This window comes from Quercus lobata, chromosome 12 (genome assembly GCF_001633185.2).
Source record: "Quercus lobata isolate SW786 chromosome 12, ValleyOak3.0 Primary Assembly, whole genome shotgun sequence".
Lineage (NCBI taxonomy): Eukaryota > Viridiplantae > Streptophyta > Magnoliopsida > Fagales > Fagaceae > Quercus > Quercus lobata.
Genome location: NC_044915.1, coordinates 3,843,185 through 3,865,345, shown reverse-complemented (window position 1 = coordinate 3,865,345; position 22,161 = coordinate 3,843,185). Strand labels below are relative to the sequence as shown.

The following is a 22,161-nucleotide window of genomic DNA, read 5'->3' as shown; positions in this document are numbered from 1 at the left end:
GTTATTAAAAAAAAAAAGGGTAAAGCGATATTAATGGTGGGTCTCAATGTGAGCCAATAAAATTTTTTTCCCCATCTAATATAAGGAAGTAGTGTCCTAACTTTAAGCTTACTATTCTACTCTCTACCCCTGAAAACCCTATTGACCAGTAGCTGTAGCCGATAACTTTAGAATTCCGAATTTATAATGTATCATTAAAGGGCAAGACTTAAGTACAGTACTTAAGTGCTGTTCCTTAGGTTCCCTTTTTAAGATTTTGCCACGTGAATTTTTTTCATGGGATAGAAGTGTATTTTTTAATTAAGTAGCCACATGATTGAATCTTAAGAGGAGGAGTATAAAAAACAGCACCTAGAATACTGTATCTAAGTTTTGTCTATCATTAAATCTATTAAGCTCATCACTTAGGTGTCTTTAAAGAGTGAAACTTTAATATAATGAAGTAATATCCTAACTCTCGGCTAGACTACTCTCTTTTTCTATCCATGAAACACCTAAAAATCTCATGAATCAATGGTATTCTGGATAGAACTTTAGGATTCTAAATTAAGTAATGATTATCACATACCTAATGTTGCACACACTTAGTATATACACTTTTGAAATCATGTTTAAGTATTGTTGTGAGAACTATCTTGAAAATTAGCATAATTAACTCAAAATAATTATCTCTAAAAAAAACTAAAAATAATTTTTCTCTCAAAAAGAAGAAAAATAAAACTCAATAGAATTTATGCAAAAGAAAACAAAAGGAATTATTGAGATTGGTATCATATGATATCTCTTGTATCATGAAAAGCACGTTTCCAAAACCAGCAAGTACACGGTACGCCAACTTATCAAAAAAAAAAAAAAAGTACACGGTACACCAACAAAAGGAAATGCTTTTCATTCGTTTCCTTAAAAACCAAGAATGAAAACAAACAACCTTTGAGAGTGAAAGAGAGATATGGGAATTTTCTATTGACTCTCTCTCTCTCTCTCTTCAACTTTCATAAACACAAACATACACACACGGATGCCCAAAAACCATTGACTTCAATCAAAAGGCAATTCAAAATCGTCCATAGTAGTCTCTGTCTCTGGAGAAGAGTGATGGCCATGGCGGCAGCAACAGTAGGAGGAGGAGGAGTAGGAGGAGATATATTGAAAGCACACGCAGCCATGGCAATGGTTCAGCTATTCAATGGAGGGTATCATGTGGTAACAAAAGTTGCACTCAATGTTGGGATGAATCAACTCGTTTTCTGTGTCTTCCGTGACCTCCTTGCCCTTGCCATCCTTGCCCCCATCGCCTATGTTCGTGAAAAGTACTCTCTCTCTCTCTCTCTCTCTCTCTCTCTCAATGAAGATCATAGTATAAAATTACTGGTGTTTCATTATTCAATGGATGATTCCCTGATATTGTTTATGTTAATTTTAATTGTATGAACGTTGAATACACAAACAAAACACTGCCATCTTTGTGACATTGGTTTTGTGCTGTTTGTAGACGGATTCGACTACCGATGACTAGACGACTCCTCGTGTCGTTTTTCTTTCTTGGCTTAACTGGGTATGTTTCCATGTGCTTTAATTTCAGTCTCAGTTGTCTAGTTGTAAATTCCTAAGGTCGGACTTAGTGTGCAAAGCTCCCATTTTTGTGGGGTTTGGGAGAGGTGATCGGTAGGCAGCCTTATCCCAATCTTTTTTGGGAGAGGCTGATTTCCGGAATCAAACCCATGGCCTGTCACTTTTGGTGCAAGCCTGCAAGCCACCTGCCTGACCACTTGGTTGTAGATTACTATCTCGTCTTATTATTGATTGATCAATCTATCTTCATTTGTTTTACCTTAAATTCAATCACAATATTTGACATTATCAGTATAGATAAAAAGTTCCCACTTCTGCGGGGTCTAAAGAGGTGATTGGCAGGCAGTTGTACCACCTAATTTTTTTTGGGGAGGCCGATTCCTGGATTTGAATTAGCGACTTGTTGCTTTTGGTGGAAGGCACTTGTCATCCCACCAAGGCCCAACCTCTTACTTGTAGATTACCATATAAAGTTGTTATTTACTGATCAATCTATCTTGTTTTATTCTTATCAAAAAATTTATTTTGTTTTGTTGCTTCTTTAAATTCAATTAGGATATTTGGCAATCAGCTGTTGTTTCTCATCGGTCTGGGCTACACAAATCCAACTTATGCTGCTGCAATACAGCCTTCAATTCCAGTCTTCACTTTTTTATTGGCTACAATGATGGGGTCAGTTTGATAAATTCTTACTTAACTCTAATTCAGATCATATTTGTTTCATGCAAATATGCTGAGATGCGTGTTTCATTTCATTGGATTTTACTTGTTCAATGTCATATTTGGACCTGTTCATGCAGCACAGAAAGAGTGAACTTGTTCAGAATTGAAGGTCAGGTCAAAGTTGGAGGTACAGTCGTATGTGTTTCTGGTGCCATACTAATGGTTCTATTCCGTGGCCCAGCTTTGATAGGAAATCCAGAACCAGACTTTGCAGCACAAAATGAAATAAGTGCCAGGGGTCAGCCAGAGCCTTCTGGATGGTTGATGTCCAGTTTTCTTGAGTATGGGATTGACCATTTTCACCTTGGAGTTTTATGCTTAATAGGAAACTGTATGTGCATGGCTGCATTTCTAGCCATTCAGGTATGGGACCATATATCTTTGTTTTTAACAAATGATTTACAAAGTCATCGATGAAACAAGAAAACACAGATAGCTAAGATGAAAATATTCTTTTCATTTAGATAAGTTTCTCTTCATTTTTTGTCTGCTGAATGCATCATTAGTTCGTTTACTTTTAAAAATGTATGAGACAACTAAATATATTCTGCCTCATCACTGATGTTAGACTACCAGCCAATCTAGATTGGACAAAATCCCTTTGTATGCCACATCCTTGCCTGTTAGGTCTTAATTCACAATTACTTTCAATTGGAATCCTGATCAATTTTGGGTTAGGATCCTTGTTCATGCAGGACAGCTGGGTAGTTCTTGTAACTAAACTACTAAAGGGATGTCGTGCTAGAAAGGTGGTGAGAATAAGTAGGGAAATTATATAAAAGAGGAAGAGAAGCTTGGGGTGGCTACCTAGAGGGGGGGAATAGCCAGATTTGATTGGAAATCAAATTATGAGAGATTATGAGATGAGAACACTGAGAATTTCAGCAAGGGGAAAGGAAATAACTAGTGAGACTATCAGAAACAAAGGGAGAAAAGCTGCTGAAAATATCAAGAAAATAGGATAAAATAGAGAAAAATACCATACAGATATTTTTTATCAATACAATTACTCTTATTTACAAACGAAAATATATAAAATACTAGAAAGGAAGAGACAGACGGGGACGGAGGGTGATTCCTAGTAAACTCAAACAAAGTCAACTTCAATTCATATCATCACCTCCAAAAGAATATTAGTTATATCCTTTTATAGCCAAGATTACTTCCTGAAGAAGTATTCACATGGTCCAATGAAAAACGACTCACAAGTTATTAGGATAGTTCAAAGTATGGCAGCTGACAGCTAGAGACAGCCACCCTTCTTCTCTGTAAGTTGCAAACTACTTTTATTCTGAGCAACTTACTGCTAATTTATGTAAATCTAGAAAACTATCGCTACTTAGCTAAAAGTTAAGCTAACGAGAATTTCAAGAACCAACTGCTGGTTGTTCTGTGTGTCCTTGTACGGCTGTTTGGCTTTGTACATAGCATGCTTTGTCCTGCCAGCTGCTGTTTCACTTGGTTTCTAGGCTAGTGACTCGCTACTGGTAAATCATCTATGCTTTTATAAAGATGACTGTAGGTGAGCTGCAGTCCTGCAACTAGATTTACGCTTGGCTTTGCAGGTGGTTGCCTTGGCTGGGTGAGCTTGTTTGGTTAATAGTTCTTGAACTTGTTGCACTTTTTCTCCTTCATGACCTAGTGATGGTTGTTTATTTATTTATTTTTTCCTGCATGAAATAGAAGTGGGTCTCAGCAAAAGATGTGAGCCTGTTAATTTGAGGAGTGCATGTAGCAAACTGTACAGCAACACATTTAGATGATAAGAAAGACATTAACTGTATCTGCATATATATGTGTATATATATATATATATATATTTAAGTCCCGGTTTTGAGAGTATGATGGTATATTGTATTTCCATGTGTTGAAGGACATCACTAAATGGGAATGTTGATTACTTGGTATGTTATTGCTACATTGAACCTGGGGAGATCAAGTAGAATTTACTAGAACAAACATCTAGCAGTTGAGTCTGCATACACACAAATGATATTTCACATATTGCAGTATGATTTTATAATAAGCAATTATGCTGATGTAATTGAGATTGTGGTTTCAATTTTCTGATTTAGAAGTTGATCAAATTCAAGAAATGTACTGTGTTTGTGGGCCCAAGTGGGTTTTTGCTTATAGTCATGATGTTGATTGAAACTGTTACAGCCTAGTGCTGCTCTATATGAACCATTCTGTACACTTCTACTCTATCAACGGTCCCTGTGCCCCTTCCTCCCAAAAGAAAAAATGTTTTTCAGTTCTTATCACTCTTCTACACTTAACTCATAGGTTTTCAGTTAAGTAAAGATCCCCTTCAACACCTTCACTTGTGGGAGGCAAATAGGCAATGGATGCCAGATGGTGGGGAAAAAGAGGGCTGAAGAGCACCTTTTTTTTTTTTTTTTTTTTGTGGGTGTGGAGGGGGCTATAATTTCTCTGATAATAACAAAAAGAAGGATTCATAATAACAAACAAACTCTATAAGAAATTTGGGAACTAGCTTTACAACGATTAGATACTCGATGAGTCCATATATTTCAAGATAAACATTGCTGCTTCATTTATTATCTGTTTTTTTGGTTACTTTATGTCTCTGTTCAATCTAATGCTGTGAAAATTTTCAGGCTCCACTTCTAGCAAAATATCCCGCAAGCCTATCAGTGACAGCATATTCATACGTTTTTGGTGCTCTATTGATGGTGATAACAGCATTCTTTATGACCAATGAGTCAACAGACTGGAGTTTGACACAGTCTGAGTTTTTGGCAGTCATTTATGCTGTAAGTTTCTCACTAGTATCTTGCCTCTGACATTTCTCCATGCCAATTTGTTGCTAGTCTAAGCTATAATTCCATCTGACGTCAAAGAATTCTTAGGTGGTTTTTTGATCCTTCGAGTCCATGTGTGATGGTGATAATTCTGCTTTCTTTCTTTTTTAATTTTATTTTTAAAGAGGGCATTCTCAATTTGTGGAGATTATAGTCAGTTGTGATGGTTCGCCTTCACCAATCATGTAAGATGGAGTGCAGTTTTCTCTAATCTTTTGCTATGTGGCTCTTCATTTCCTGATTTGTAGTTTGATTGGATTTAGCTGTGCATTCTATGATGCTGACAGGAAAAGTTTCAGGAAAAACAAGATTAAAAATAAAATGATTTAAGAATTGTGGTATAGTTTGGAATTTGGATGTTGGGCCTTCTTAGCACCCTTCATAGTTTGAGTCTTAGTATTAAGTTTCTAGAAAGTTGTTGGTTCAGTTTTAATTAAGTTTTATTAGAATAAGGGCAATCTGGAAAATTATAGATTTTTTTGGAATGGGTCGTCCTTGGGTGAACCAAAGGCCCATGAATCTTATTTTGTATTTTCAGTATTTGCCTTTTTGGTTTTGAAGTTCTTAAATGCTTTATTTTTGTTATTGATAGCCCTAGTCCTTCTAGGAATAGGTTATTTTGTATTTTTGAGTCATTTTCCTTCTTGGCTTTGAAGTTTTTCAATGCTTTTATTTTTGTTATTAGTAGTCCGACTCTTTCTAGGAATAGGTTATTTAGAGTACTAGTTCTTCTAGGAAATGATTTAGCAATAGCCTATATAAAGGCTTTATTGTAGTCCATAACATTCATAATGAGATCGATTTTAATAACATTCCATCAGGTTATTTTAAATTGACTGTGTGATTACCTTCTCCTATCTAGGTGTGATTTCCTAGTGTTTTGTCTTTCTTTATTTTTCATACTATTCACTGGTCAATACCAAACATTTTAAAGATCCAATCTTTTATTACCTAAACCTTAGGTAAACCGTTAAACATGAAATCCTATTCAAGAACCTTTCAAGATCTCGTCCACAAATCTAATTTAGTTGAATTCTGAAAGATCTAAAATTGGTATCAGAGTCCATTAAGGCTCCTGTCCTGTGTCACTCTATGTCAAACTAGTCATCCATTAAATAGGTGTGAACTTTTAGTACAACAAAAACAAAGCATTAGTCCCCAAATTTTTTTTTTTTTGGGGGGGGGGGGGGTAGCAAAATCATTATTTTATTAATTTTTTTCAACATCTAGTTCTTTCTCTCACGCTGAAGCACAACAATGGTCTTGAGAAAGGAAGACATGACTATGGGTGGTTCAGTGGTAGCATTGACTCAGCTGCTCAGATAGTGTTCCCTGGGGAGAATGCCTATGACCTCTTAGGAGTTTCATAGACTAGCTCATTCAATGAGGTCAAAGCGTTGTTTCACAAACTGGCTAAACACAATGGTGGCCATGGCTAGCGCCACTTTCTGGTGTGACTTTGTGGACTGCATCATCAGTCAAGTGGTGGTTGATTTGTGGATTTAGTGGGTTTTGATTTGGTTGTGGGTTTGATTTGGGCGTGGGTAGGGAGAAGACTGGGTTGTGGGAGAGGAAAAATGAAGAAGGAAAGATTAAAAGAAATTAAGAAGAAAAAAAGTGAAATAGAGTTTAGAATAGAAATTCGGATGTAGGGTGTTTGAAATTGTCTAGCTAAAATAAAAAATGATGCAGGGAGCACCAAATTGGTGTTCCCTGCATCATAAAATGTAGGTTCTTATTCTATGATTTTCCTATAATTTTGGCTATGCCCATGTGAGTGCTCTAAAATCATATTGTCTGTTACTTTAATTAACATGTTATTTGTTACTTCTTATCCTAGTGATTTTTTAAGTATTCCTTTATCTTTTTTCATTACTTAAACCTGATTAATCTTCCTCATTGGTTTATTAATTGCTCTCTTTTGCACATAAATCATCTTAAGCTACTCCCTCCTCTTTTCTCATTAATAGGAGCCACTCTATCTTTAAACAAATTCCATCATGTACTATCTTTCTTGTATATACACTTATCCATTTCATTCGCTCATTTATGAACATGTTGTTTTGTAGTTTTGTACTAGTCCAATATTCAGGACCATATAGCGTAGCCAAACTTACATGAATCCTGTAAAACTTTTGCTTTAACTTAATAGGTATTCTATGACCACACAATAATTTTGATGTGTTTCTCCAATATATCCACCTTACTCTCATTCTATGATTCATATTATTTACAATCTATCTGTATGATGATGCAAGAGAATTTAAGCCTAAGGAAAAAAGTCCACTATTCCATTGTCTTTCATTTATCTATGTTTTTTTTTTTTTACGCCTCAAGTATTATGAAAGATCATGTGCATAGCATATTAGCATGTGACTTTTTAATGAAGTTGGATGGTTAGGATTTAATTGTTATATGTAAGATGATGGTTTAGGATTCTAGGGTTACTAAAGGCTCTTATAAATATCATCTTTTGAGTCATAGGTAGTCTTTTCTTGTCTATTAATAAAAAAAATTATTTGAATATTTTTTTTTAAGCTCTTGAGGCTAATAATTGATATATGATTGTCCCAAACTACAAACTTTTTTTTTTTACTTGATTTAATCTTGTTTGTTGCTGAAATTTTTCTTAAACACTTCTTCAACACCATATCTAAGTTCTGACTACATCAAGTGGTATCATTATCAAAGCAAAAGAACCTAGATTTAAGCCACAAATTTCACATGAGTCAAATGTTGCAACTTTAAGCTATGGTTGGTCTAGGTAGAGCTTGTGAGGGTAGAGGAAATAAAGGTAGCAAACAAAGATGGCTAAGATGAAGTGAATGATTGAAAATTTTTCACAAGCTGCAAAAGCACTTTAGCAATGGAAACCAGCGGGAGTGTGTATGAAGATTTTGAAACCCTTTGTTTACCCCATATTTAAGTTCTTCTGACCACATAGGAGTAATAATCAATTTTTATCTGGAGGTTGACTTAGTGGTTGGGTTAAATTTGATCCTACACGTAGATTTTATTGAAAAATGTCATGTGGACTGAGTGAAACACTTCCTTCAGTGAACTTTTGATCTCTATTTTCAAGTCTTAGTATTAAAACTCAGTAAAGTCATTTCGTCTAGTGGAATGCTTGGCCACAAGCAAAATTTTTCTTTCGTAGAGCTGCAATGGTGGGACCAGAGATTCGAAGCTGGTGCCAATTCTTTGCAATTAGGATTCTATTACTAAACCAAATGGATCCACCGGTTCAAATACGAAAATCTGGGTCGTTATATTTGACTTAATTGGTTAAATTTTGGTATTGGTGTGATTTTATCTGCTAAGATCTGAAGCTGATTAGAATTAAATTAATAATAATAATAAATTATATATCAAGATATACTTTATGAGTAATAAGCATTTCTGAAAATAAAATATTAATTAAACTCATGCATAAATTAATAGACTTATGGATCAAAATGAAATCCTGATGGTTTGGACTCAAAGCCTACCTAGTCCACACTGTCAGCCCCAGTCCTATAGGCTGAGCTGGGTTTTGTGAACCATGCATGGCATGGTGATGTAGGACAAATTAGGGATTTTTCTACATTTAGTTGTGGTGGGTTTAGGGTTAGGAAAGAAGAAAAATTAAAATGCTATGACGTGCACCATTGAATGGTGACAGAAGGGCTTCTAATTTCAAATTAGAAGGACAACAAGGGGTTAGTTTGATTTTGACCCAAAGTTTAAGTGAAGTTTTGCATTTCTCCTAAAATGTTTAAACAATGATTTTGACCCTTAATTATGCTTCAGATTCCAATCTAGTTACTTATGTTAATTTATTCATTGAAGTTTGAAAACGCTTCAATTTTACCTTTGGCTTACTTGCCTATCAATGGATCAACAGAAATAGCTGGCGTGACTAACATCATTGTAAATCTGTCCTAATAAAATGCTGATGTGGCACATGTTGATGTTAAATGGTGTCAAAATTTGAAAAACACAGGTATGCCATCCTTAGGCCAAAATAATCCAAGCAACCCCAACAAAAAATTGAGCCATGTCTTCATGGTTTTTGGTGGGTTCTGCACCACAAAGTTGTAGTCAATGGGGCTCCACAACGCTATTGGGTCCGTCACCATATCATATGCCTTGCTTAGGAATGGTGGTGCTGGTATATTCGTGCTAGACATTGATTACAATGACCTTACCTATAAAAATAAAAAATGGTTACGATGACCTGGCTGCCTGCTGCTTGAGTGGGATGCATTGCCCTTACAATGATTGGAAATACTACAGATTTGGCCACAACAGACTTTTGTTTCTTTCCATTCATGGGTATTGCTCTTCTTTTTTTTCTTTGTTCTTTTTTTTTGTAAATTTTTATTTTCCTCTTTCTTCATTTGCCTGGGTTCAAACAAGAGATTCAAAACCCTTTTTTTTTTCTTGGATGTGGCTTTAGTTGGTTCACATGTGCTTTTGTGTTGCGGATTGGCGCACCATGTGTTGTAGTTTTGTTGGTGATCAAGTTTTCTTGGATTGTGTTCATTGAAAAGCCTAAACGGGTTTGTGTTTCTTAGAGTGCAATGATTGGAGGATGTGTGTTTAGTAATCACGTGTTTAGAAAAATGTAGATAGTGAGAACTCCACTGGAGAAGTGGAGGTCATTTGAGGATTATTCTGGAGGAGAAGAGGTTTACACTGGAGAAGGAAAGGAGGTGGAGGTGATCAATTTTGATTTTATGTTTTTTCAATTTCTTTTCTCCTTCTATAAAAAAATTTTCTTTCAGAAAGAGGATGAAATTTTATCATAAACAGTCAGAAAACAAAAGAGAGGAGCTGCCTAAAGGCATCATCAATGACTGGAACTCTCAATTTTACCCCAACTATGACAGATAATTTTGAAATCTGACCTCATTTTCATACATCATGCACTCATTTCTAAACTGAATTTCATGAACTTGAGTGATTTCATGAGGATAAAAAAACTCCAAATGGTCCTCTTGGCCCTAACTCCAATTCAGAATTTGGTACCCAATTTGCCTCTTCATCTCAGTTTGATTATGAAGTCACATGGGTGCTGATGTGATTTAATTTTTCATAGGTGTAGTTGACTTGGATCATATGATATCCCATATAGGATTGGATTATATGAGTGTCATGTGAGTGTATGATTTAATTCACACGTGTTATGTGAGCGTATGTTGAGTCCCACGTTGCATGTTTACTAGGTAGATCTTGGCTATATATAACTATTATGAGGAGCTTAATTATAAATTGACTAGTCCTTTTGGGGTATAGCGCATATGTGGTTAGCGGCTCCTTAAGTTGTTAGAAATAATATTAGAGTCAACTTGATACCACCACATGGCTTAGGATCAATTTAGCACAACGCAGGTCCTAACAGGATTTTTAGTAAGTTTATCTTGGCTATATAAGTGATTTATAAGGAGCCCTAAATGTAACTTGATTAATCCTTTTGGAGTATAGCATAGATGTGGCTAGACATTCTTCCTCAGGTCATTATAGATCATTTTTGGCTTTAAGATGCTGATTTGGCTCAAATCCTTTAATTTTGATACTTTTCAACATCAACACATCAAAGTTAGCATTTTTTATGTTAGGGTACAATAATGTTGGCCATGTCAACTATTTTTGGGCCATGGGCCATTAATAGTCAAGCAATCCAAAAATTACATTAAAGCATTTTCAAATCTCTAGTGACTAAACTGACACAATCTGTAGTTTAATGTCGAAATTGAAATTCAACACAACTCAAGGATCAAAATCATAACTTGCTCAGAATAAATTGAGTCTTTTAAACTGTCAGGGTTTAATATATATATATATATATATATATATTGATGTGTACACCAGAGCATTGATTTGTTGTGATTTTATTTCAGCATTTTAGTTATTTCCTTATTTGTATTAGTTGACTCTGTTTGAGATTTTGCAATTATGACATTTACTATGGTTGTTTTTGGGAGCCCATTTGAAGGAGGTCCCCCAGACATTTTTTAAGGTTGTGCATTTTGGACAAATAAGAATAATTCAGAGATTTTGTTCAATTTTTGTTGGTGAATCCAAACACCCATACGGGGTGTGTGTGTGTGTGTGTGTGTGTGTGTGTGTGTATACACAAGCTATTGGGATGCAGTGAAGCAGGAGCAGGAGCCTACTCTTCCTTAGATTCGGAATAAGGCACCAAATGCCATTAATTATGGATGCTGACTCTGTTGCATGCATATTTGTAGGGCGGTCACTATAATCCTCTTGCAAGTAAAGGAATGATAGACATTTGCCATGAATGTCTTACAATTTTTTTTTTTTGGTTATACAATTGACTTTGTTAATAATCTGAGATATCACGTGTGCACACACATATATGTATGTGTATGTATTCACTTTGTAAACTTTACGTTTTTCTTTAATCTATAATTGGAAGGGGAAAGTATGGCTAATAACATTACTCGTTTTTTTTTTCCTCAGGGAACTATTGCATCTGCCCTTAATTATGGACTCCTAACATGGAGCAATAAAATCTTGGGCCCTGCTATGGTTGCTCTCTACAATCCAGTCCAACCTGCAGCTTCTGCCTTCCTGTCAAGAATTTTTCTTGGAAGCCCTGTCTATTTGGGGAGGTTTGCTCCAATCACTACCGTTAAAATTTTTATTACCATTTGCTCTACCATGGCTGCAGTTTGAAGATGCCTTGATTTACTTAATGAAATCATATTACATTAACCCCCCCTCCCCCAAACTTCCCCCAAAAAAAAATTTCATTTTGCTGTCAAATATACTATAATTTAATGCTATTGTTCCAATTTTTGTAGCACTAGAACTTTGGCATTTTGTCAGAATGATTGCTTACTTGGTGTTTTTACTTGTGGAAACAGTGTTTTTGGGGGATTTTTAATTATAGCTGGTCTTTATTTGGTGACCTGGGCTACTTTTAGAGAAAAACAAGCAGCTATGGGGAATATTCCTCATGTTATTCGTCCTGCTGAGCCGATTATTCACAAGGATTCACCTATTCCCAAGATCCCATTCCAGAGGAGTCTCATTTTCTCAGGGCCTTCTACCGCATTGCCAAAATCTTCAGATTAAGCCAACCTATGATGAGATGTGATGTAGAGTTCTTATAATTTTCTTCTCTTTACTGTAGACTTTGTTCAGATAAAACAGCATCATCTTATAAAGTTCTCATGATTCATTCTGTATCTCCTTAAAAAGTTCAAGAAAAAATATGTTCTATGTTTTCTATTTTGATAGGGTTTCTTTCAAGTTTACAATTGTTCATATATATGATGGGTCCACGTTTCCCACACCTTGGTAGTGTTGATGGGCTTCTCTTGGCCAGTTTGATCGGTGCACTGATAGCCATTTGGGCTTCTCAGGAAATTGGGGAATCCTCTCAATGATATTGGGGCTATGTAAATTGATCAGGTTTAAAGCAAAAAAGTGGCAAACGCGGCGTGGTTGTTTTTCTTAGTTAGCTTCTCAAATGTACCATTGTACATCCTTCTCAAAAAAAAAAATGTACCATTGTACATGAGTACTACAAACAACAAATGATGCATGCCTTGGTGGCCTTAACTTGCAACAGTAAGTAACTATAACTATGGAGTCAACAATAATTTTCAAAAAACATTTCATAATTGTCATTTTGATAAGTTGTGAATGGTAAATGAGAAAATCATATTGGTTGTGAGCTTATAGGAGTTCCAATAAAAATGTACTAATTTAACTTAATATTATTTAATTTCTTTTCTCATAAAAAAAAAAAAAAAAAAAACATTATTTAATTTACAGTCTCTTTATATCGGTAGTAAGCTTAGAGTAACGTGTGGTTTATTTATTTATATATTATAGGAGCATGTATCTAATAGTTGAGAAAGAAAAATTTGCAAAGTATAAAATCACGTTTGAAATCATTTTGGGCTTACAAACATGAGGACCTTTTTTAAAAAAAGAAAAAAAAGAAAAAAAAAAGAGTAAAGTAGAGAGTTAAAAGTGAACATAATCAAAATTCTCATCCAACACCATCTGCTTCAAGCTTTGCATAAACACAGCCAAGAAACTAAAAAAATAATTAAAATTGTTCTACAATTTTTTTTTTTTTTTTAAGTTTCAACTTATGACATCTGCTTCTGATGATTATTCTTTATCATTAGATCAAAACAACAATTAGTTTTTGATATACGCAGGAATCGAACCCCAAATTTTTTATTCAACGACAAGAGATTTTATTAGTTGAGCAAACCGGATATATATACATATAAACATTTTCAGCAGTTTGAACCTTTTGAACTGATTTTGGAGCCACCGCAACTGCACTTTGCTATCGATTGCAATAAAGATTCTTCTTTCAAATTGATTAACAATGAGATGAGCACAGGTGAAATATCAATCCCAAGAAAGCAAGCATCTCCAGTAAGGGGCGTAAAATATCAAAAAGATTATTTGGCATAATTACTTTTAATATTTTTTCAAGAAAAAAAAAAAAAAGATCACAGTAACAAATGAACAGTAATAGGTGAATAGTGATAGATGAATAGTAAAAAGTGAAATTTTCCACTTTTGACTCCAATTTTTGGGGAATCATACGGAGGATATGTAGAGATAATTGTTGTCCTTTTGTGCCAAATAATACCAAATGAGCAGCATTATTAGGAATCTTCAGAGGCATCGTATTGGTGGGAAACAGGCTTTTAGTAATGGTAAATATTGAAGTGTTTTGGCCGTTGTACAAGCCAGACAAATAGGAGAATCAATACCAATCTTCCGCCAAATCCGGGGTATTTTCAAACAATTCTAGATTGTAAGGGTTTTCAACAACATATTTTCAAAAATATTGTAGCATTTTGGTCTTTGTGCAAGCCAAACAAACAAGGGAATCAATAGTAGCAATAATGGTAGCTTAGGGAAGCTACTCATCAATCAATGGAAGGAGCATCGGATGGATAACCATCATAAGCATCTGATGAGAATGCAAATTGTCATATTTTTCTCCCTTAATGTTTAGTCTTTTATATTTATTTGGTGCCTAAATGTGCTCATTACTCTTATATTTTGATTTAGGATGCAAATGGAGGCGTTGAGTGGAAAACATAGCTAATTGGGTGATTCTGGACAGCTTTGACATCACTTCGTAATCTGGGAATAACTCTTTCATCCAAGCTCCGATTGAAATGATTCAAAATGCGATGGAACGCCAAGACAAAGCTCTACAACTTTCATGTTTTGAGTTTTGAGAGATACGGGCTGCATCAAGGTCGAAATTGGGCTTGAAGTTGCTGCACCTGCACTGCTGACGTTCTGGAATGTTCCTTTGCCTGCAATTCTAATACGCAGATCTGATGAGGTTTATTTTTAGAAGCTTCCAGATCTGGTGCACGAAATTTCCAGCTGAAAAACACCACTTTCCTAGTTATATTAGGACTTTGTTTTAATTTTAATATTTTTCCTTAATTAGTTAAATTTGGATATTATTATTGATAATATTTTTAGGAGATTTTGTAGGCTTCGGAAAGGGAGAATTAACGTGTAAAAGGGGAAGGAGAAATCAGAATTGGACACACGTGCCTCTCTCTCCCCTCTTTTTTGATTTTTTCCTTTGAGTTTTCATCATGGCCCTACTTAGCTAAACTTTTATACTTGGTCGAAGAGAACTAAAGCCTAGGAATCAATAAAATTTTGAGATCTAATTTGTTTTTATTGTTCAATTTATGCTTTGAATATCGGATGTTCGTCTATGCTTATTTTCATAATTGTCTCGTTTAATTACTAGGAGGCCTACTAGTTTATTATTTGTTGCAATTTACTGCTAAGTTAGATATTAAATCCGTAATTGTTTGATCTCTCTAACTTGTGAAGCAACCAAGATTTAATGATTTGCTGTGTCAGAAATTATTAGATCTAAGGAAGAATGCTCAACTAAATTAAATACAACCGTTAGTGCTTGTGTTGTTTAGTTTCATTGATCTCTCTAATTCTTAAGACTGCTACTAGATTAAACCTTTAGCGCTTGCCTTGGGTTGTTTAGTAGTTAGGGTTTATTAGATCGCTTATTTTCTAATTAACTACGACTAAGGAGAGATAGGAAAATTGTTTCGATGGTGAATATTCAAAGTGTGAATTGATATATACTTGCGTCGATGATCAGTTGTAAAATTCCGATGGTGAATGTTGACTTAGACCAAGGTTTGTTCTTTTTATTAATTTCGATACTTTAATTTGAATTGTTCCATAGTTTTTTTTTTTTTTTCCTTAAAATTGTTTTCATTATACTTCATCCCCTCCCCCCCTCCTTGTTCATGTAGCATAAAATTAGGTTAGATACTCTCCGTGGGAACGATCCTTACTCACACTAATACATATATTTTTAGGAGTATAGGTTTTATTTTTGGTTGCCTGCAACAGCACACCAGGATCTCTTGGAGAATCACATTCATGTTCGTGATAAACAGCATACTGGTTGCAAAATCCACAATATAAAATTGGCTCATAAATAGGACTTTTTCCTGGTGTAAGGAACTTTCTTGGATCATCATGACCAGTTCATTCTAAATGGCGGACTGTAGAGATATAAGGTTTAATACCAATTTCTTCAAAGCTTATAGTTGATTTTAGTTTTTTACCAGTTTCATCTTTTATCAAATTTTTCTTAAACTTATCCAAATATTCTTTTGTAATTCAGAGTTTTGAATTTGATTTATCAATTGAATTATTAATTTTTCATTCTCTTCACTCTTAGTGAGAGTATTAACAAATTTAATAACATTACAACAGGAATCTCTATAACCAATTTTAATATTAGGTGAATCAAAAATAGATTGATAGCAAGAATCAAAAGAAGAAGAAAAATCATCTTCCAAAGAATCAAACGAATTGTTTGATTCAAGGATTCTGAATAATTCTTTTTGATTTTTATCATCAATATTTAACATGTTAAACTTGTTTTTCAACTTACCAGGTGTTGAGGACAAATTTTTCACACTACATGGTTTCATTTCATTGTGACCCACACCACATCAATATTATCATAGATTTTGGGAGAATCTATTTTAAAGCCCAAAAGAGTCCTTATTCACAAAAATGATGCCGAAGCCCATAGTTCAAAACTCATGGCGATATAATCTCATCAAGGCCCATAGTTCAAGCTCATGGCACAACATCTCATTTTTGGCTCATAATCCAAGCTCATGAGTCTCATCGGGGGAATTTTGGGAGTTGTGGTTTGGAGAGCTAAGAAGTATGTTCAGTAAAGCTTCAGTGGTTCAAAGTTGATAAAGGAAAGCATGTTGCTTGGCGTGTATTCCCCAATTCCCTGAACTCTGACGGGTCAATGTGTAATAGGTAACATTTGGGTAAACCTCTCATATCATATAACACTTAAAATGATAAAACTCCTCGTGCTCTTTATATAAAAATTAATGTCCATCATATAATATAAGTTTAAAGATGTAATTATAGTATTTCATATAAATTATATTATTATCATCTAAATCAATTCCAAGCACATGGCTAAATATATATTAATATCTCATATCTAACATTAAATGCTCTCTTTACTCTCCAAGATTTGGTTAAAATGCAAAAGGACCATGATTACATCTCTAAAACTTCACCAAATATATTTTCCAAAAGAGAAAACTTAGCTGAAAACACCAAAAAAGGCTCCAGCGAAAGCTGCAACAGCTTCTGTAGAAGCTGAAACAACTCCAGCGGAAGCTGCAAACAGCTTCTGCAGAAGCTGTAATAGCTCCAACTAAGCTGCAGAAGCTCCAGTAGGTTGACATATGTCCTAAAAATGACATCACTTGCTCATTAATGCCTAATCTCAGCAGCTTGCTGTCATACCCAAAGAAATAGAAGGATCTCATAAAGATTATCTTACCATTTTTAGCTAAGCCATGAATTTAATGCCAAGTATTGTCCTCCAAGCAAAGGATGTCATTCACATGACATCATCCAGCTGTGTCACCAACATTAAGTCTCAAACTTTCTTCTTTTGGTTAAAAAATAAAAGACCATTTACTTTGTCAAAGACTTTTCCTCATTTGCTATTTTTTCCTTTAACTAAGTTCTGATCTAGTTACAAAGCTTGGCTCTATATAAAGAGGGCCAAACTACACACTTAAGGAGGATTGATCCCTCTCTTATCTCCCATAATCTGAAACTCTCTTCATTTTGCTGCCATATCTCCATATTTTTCTTCATCTCTCTTACAAAGTCCTTCTTCATAGATAACAACACAACACACATGTTACAACATACCATTATCCATTATCCATCTTTCTCACACTCCATTATTCTGAAACTTCATCATTTTTGTTGCCCAAAACACATCTCCATCTCATTCTTTATTTCTCATACAAAATATCCCTTCTTAGAAAGCAACATAATTAATGTCATAACACAAAAAACAACTCCAGCAACAGCTCTTGCTACATTTAAGCTTCATATTATTTATCTCACTTCCATATATTTTCCAAACACATTCCCCACAAAATACCCATACATACTTCTCATACATCTTTAAATTCCTTGTCTCTTAAAGTGTGTGTGTATATATATATATATATATATATATAAGATCTATGTCCAACAAAGTATCTACATATAATTCTCATACATATTACAAACACCATATCTCACAATATATACATATTTCTTACCATCTCCACACATCTTAAAATATATCAAATACTCTTCCAAGAACTTATTACTAAAAGTCATTTCTTATGAAATGCAAAAACTTATAAAATCAAAAGCCCTTCTTATGGAAGGCAATATCACTCATATTTGACTAAAAACTAAAAGAGTATTACATGGGGAAAGTCATTTAAGTGTATGATGAAAGGGGATAAACTTAACCAACCTATGCACACGGCTGGACATACTCTCTCTCCTTCCAATTGCACCCATTTTTCCCCTTCAATCATGAAGTCACCACGGAAGGATTCATAATATCATATTGTATCGCTGGACTAATTCTATCACGCTGCTGAAATGTCTAAGTCCGCTGCTGTCCTACGGCTGGAGCCCCAAACTATGAAGATAAGTCATTATATTTTCCCTTCAAACTTATATTATTAAGTATATTTTATTCATTGTCATCATACCACTCGACTAATGTTATTTTGTTGCTGAACTCCTTTTCTCATGTTGCTGAAATGCTAATTCCACTGATGTTACGGTTGGAGCTACAAAATATGAAGATAAGTCATTATATTTTATCTTCAAATTTATATTATTAAATATATTTTATTCATTATCGTTTTACCGCTGGATGCAAGTCATTTTAATATCATCTCACTATCTAATAATCATGAATTCACTAATACTTCATTAATGAACATACATATTAATAAATCAATGAACTACCATTGGACATATATTATTTGGAAATGAATTACCCTTGGACATATATTATTTGGACATGGACCATTGCCGGACATACCTTATCATGTTGAACATGAACCTTGAACCGCAACTAAACATGGACTATTGGACTTGTGGGGCCCGGCCCAAAAATAATGGGCCACTCCAAATCCAGGCCCATCCGAGGAGCGTCCTTTCCGAGGAGAGGCCACACATGAAGCGTTACTCAATCCCAGCAACGCCCAGGAAGCCTGTCCGAGGAGAAACTCCTCCTCGGACATCACGAAGCCCAAACCAAGAGCCATCCCCAGCCAATTCAGTTCACCCTCCAGACATATAAAATGAATAAAATCCAAAATATCCCTCGAAAAGCTACCACCACATTAATTGCGCCCCAACCAACCTCTTGGCCGCATTAATGAGGAAAAGACCCCTGAACAGTACCGCCTTGGCCTCTGCAACTCACAAAGGGAGTGGTGAGGGCGGCTGATGGGACAGGCGCTCAAGTGGATGCTTAGATGATCAACAGGTGTAAGGTTTAGATGAAAGAAGGAGAGCTATATAATGTAATGCAGTCCCCCAAAGAAAGGGACGGAAAAAACTGTAAGAAGACCTAAAGAGAAAAGGAATATAAGGAGACTTGAGAAATCTTTCCCGTGTCTTTATCTTCTGCAACCACCTTATCCATGCATTCGACCGAACGGGCTCACTGAAGCCAAGTTCTTTCACCCATTCTCTACGAACATTCATTGTGGGTTGCGTCTTGAGTCAAAGCCTGATCATTAGAATTTGGGCCAAGAAAATCGTGCAACTACAATTGGCGCCGTCTGTGGGAAGAACTAGGGCATCAGCAGGCACAACGGTCGAGCATGGCAGAACTAAATCCGCACCAGGGGAATCCTCACCAGGCCGACTCCCAACGGACACAACCCGTCGAGTCCCAGAGGCAGAATAACCCCGTCAACCCAGGCCACAGGGGAGATCGTGAGGGAAGTGTGCAAACTATCCGGACAAGCCAGAGTCACACTCAGATAGGAAGCCACGCTTCCCAGAGGCGAAGGAGTCACCAGGACATGCAGAGAGAGATAAATGATCTGAAGAGAAAGTTGCGACGAACCCAGCGAAAACGATCTCCTTCAGACTCAGACGGGTCCTCTAATGCGGAGGATGTGAGTTACCGACGGGGGTCAAGGACCCCCCCAAGTGAAACCTTTTCCTACGTAAAGGAACCGCGCCACGTGCGGAAGTATGAGAGCACATCCAGCAGGGGCTCGGGAAACGATGCCATGAAGAAGGCGTTGGACCAGGTCTCAAGATCCCCCTTCACGTATAGAATTGAAGGGGCTAAGCTGCCTCGACGGTTCAACCAGCCGACATTCACCATCTATAGCGGTCGAACGGACCCGGTAGAGCATGTGAGCCAGTTTAACCAAAAGATGGCGATCTACTCGAAAGATGAGGCCCTGATGTGTAAAATCTTCCCATCCAGCCTGGGATCAATGGCGATGAGGTGGTTCAATGGCCTAAAGGCAAATTCCGTAAGCTCATACAAGCAGCTCACTCGGGATTTCTGCACCCGCTTCATCACCAGCACCAGAGTCCCCAGGCCCCTCGGTTCGCTACTGTCCTTGTCCATGCACGAGGGAGAGACTCTGAAAGCATACTCGGACAGATACTGGGAGGTGTACAACGACCTGGATGACAACCATGATGCGGTCGCTATCAGCACGTTCAAGAGCGGGCTCCCCACCGACCATGGCTTGAGGAAATCCCTCACTGGTAAACCGGTTGCCAACATCGATCAGCTGAGGGATAGGATTAACAAGTACAAAAGAGTGGAGGAAGATCAGCTGCAAGGGAGGGGTAAGGATAAAGTTATCCCCCCCAAAGCAAACGACTTCAGGTCGGAACGGCACAATCCTGGTCAGCCGAGGAGAGATTTTTCGCGACAGGCGGGCCAGAGCAACCCGTAGGCAGTGAATGTCGTATTCAGGGAGCCAGTACAACAAGTATTGGAGAAAGTACGTAATGAGCCCTACTTCAGGTGGCCTGGAAAGATGGCCGGAGACTCTTCCAGGCGTAACCGGAACCTGTACTGCCACTATCATCAGGATCATGGGCATACTACTGAGGACTGCAGGAATCTATGGAATCACCTAGATCAGTTGGTCCGAGAAGGAAAGCTACGTCACCTACTGCACCCGTCAAGTGGCCATACCGGCCAAACAACACAAGAGCCCCGAAAGGACGTGTCCTTGGGACCCCCCACCGGGACGATACATGTCATCCTTGCTGCACCAGGAAGGACGGGGCCACCCACTCCCAGGGTGTTAGTTGTTGATCGGTTCCCCCCTGAGGGTAGGCAAGGAGAGCCCAAAAGGTCAAGAAAGGGAAGCTCTCTGGTACTGGGTTTCTCGGACGAAGATAAGAGAGGAACTATTCAACCCCACGATGATGCCTTAGTGGTCACGCTGAGGATCGGGGGCTTCGACGTGAAGAGGGTGATGGTGGATTCGGGAAGCGCGGTAGAGATAATGTACCCCGACCTATACAAGGGGCTGAACCTGAAGCCAGAAGATTTGGCCGCTTATGACTCCCCTCTTCTCAGTTTTGAGGGAAGGATGGTCACGCCAAAAGGGCAGATCCGACTGCCCGTACAGACTGGAGCGGAGATAGTGGAGGTCAATTTTATTGTGGTTGACGCTTATTCGCCTTACACTGCGATAATGGCAAGGCCGTGGATCCATGCCCTGGAGGCCGTGACCTCCACACTTCACCAAAAAGTGAAATACCCCTCCCGAGGACAAGTGGAAGAGCTCCGACAATGGTCTTCAATTCGACAGTAAAAGCTTTAGAAAGTACTGCCACGTGCTTGGAATCATTAACCGATATTCCACCCCTGCATATCCCCAGGGAAATGGGCAGGTGGAGGCCGTGAACAAGGTCATAGTGAACAGACTAAAGAAAAGGCTAGATGAGGCAAAGGGAAGATGGGTAGAAGAGCTCCCGCACGTTCTATGGACCTATCGGACAACGCCACGGCGGTCAACCGGTGAGACCCCCTTTTCATTGACTTATGGGGCAGAAGCTGTACTCCCAATTGAGAACAACTTTCCTACGCTGAGATCTGCTTCGTTTACTCCGGACGGTAACGATGAGTTGTTGGAAAGAAATCTAGACTTAGCCGAGGAAAGAAGGGAAAAAGCAACGATTCATATGGCCTATTATCACCAAAAGCTGAGACAGGGATACGATGCCAATGTCAAGCTACGACCCCTCGGTCCCGGCGATCTCGTGGTGAGGAAGGTCCTTGGCAGCGCAAAAAACCCCTCTTGGGGCAAGTTGGGGCCCAATTGGGAAGGACCGTACCGTATAACATCCGTAGCTGGAATAGGCGCCTACTATCTAGAAGATTTGGATGAAAAAGCTGTGCCTCGACCATGGAATGTAAATAACCTCAGAAGATATTATTATTAATGAAAATGGCTTCGCCCACATTTTGTTTATTGGCTATCCACTTCTTGCTGATCTGCATGACAATTCTTATGAGTCTTAAACAGAACCTAAGTCCTGTGCGGCTCCTTGGACCACAGACTTAGGGGAAATTAACACTTAAAAAAAAACTTCGTAAGTCTTGGACAGAACCAAGGTCTTGCATGGTCCTCGGACTCAAGCC

The 22,161-nt window shown here is 37.2% G+C and overlaps 1 protein-coding gene across 1 annotated transcript; it reads left to right on the top strand.

Annotated features, from left to right (window-relative positions):
- The first annotated feature begins 923 nt into the window (after nt 1-923).
- LOC115972167 (WAT1-related protein At4g19185-like) lies at nt 924-12,362 on the top strand. The gene is made up of 7 exons (XM_031092349.1): nt 924-1,310; nt 1,493-1,555; nt 2,128-2,244; nt 2,373-2,658; nt 4,917-5,072; nt 11,589-11,740; nt 11,996-12,362. Exons 1-7 carry the CDS (start codon nt 1,096-1,098, stop codon nt 12,204-12,206), a joined length of 1,200 nt encoding a protein of 399 aa, XP_030948209.1. The 5' UTR covers nt 924-1,095; the 3' UTR covers nt 12,207-12,362.
- Nucleotides 12,363-22,161: the final 9,799 nt, after the last annotated feature.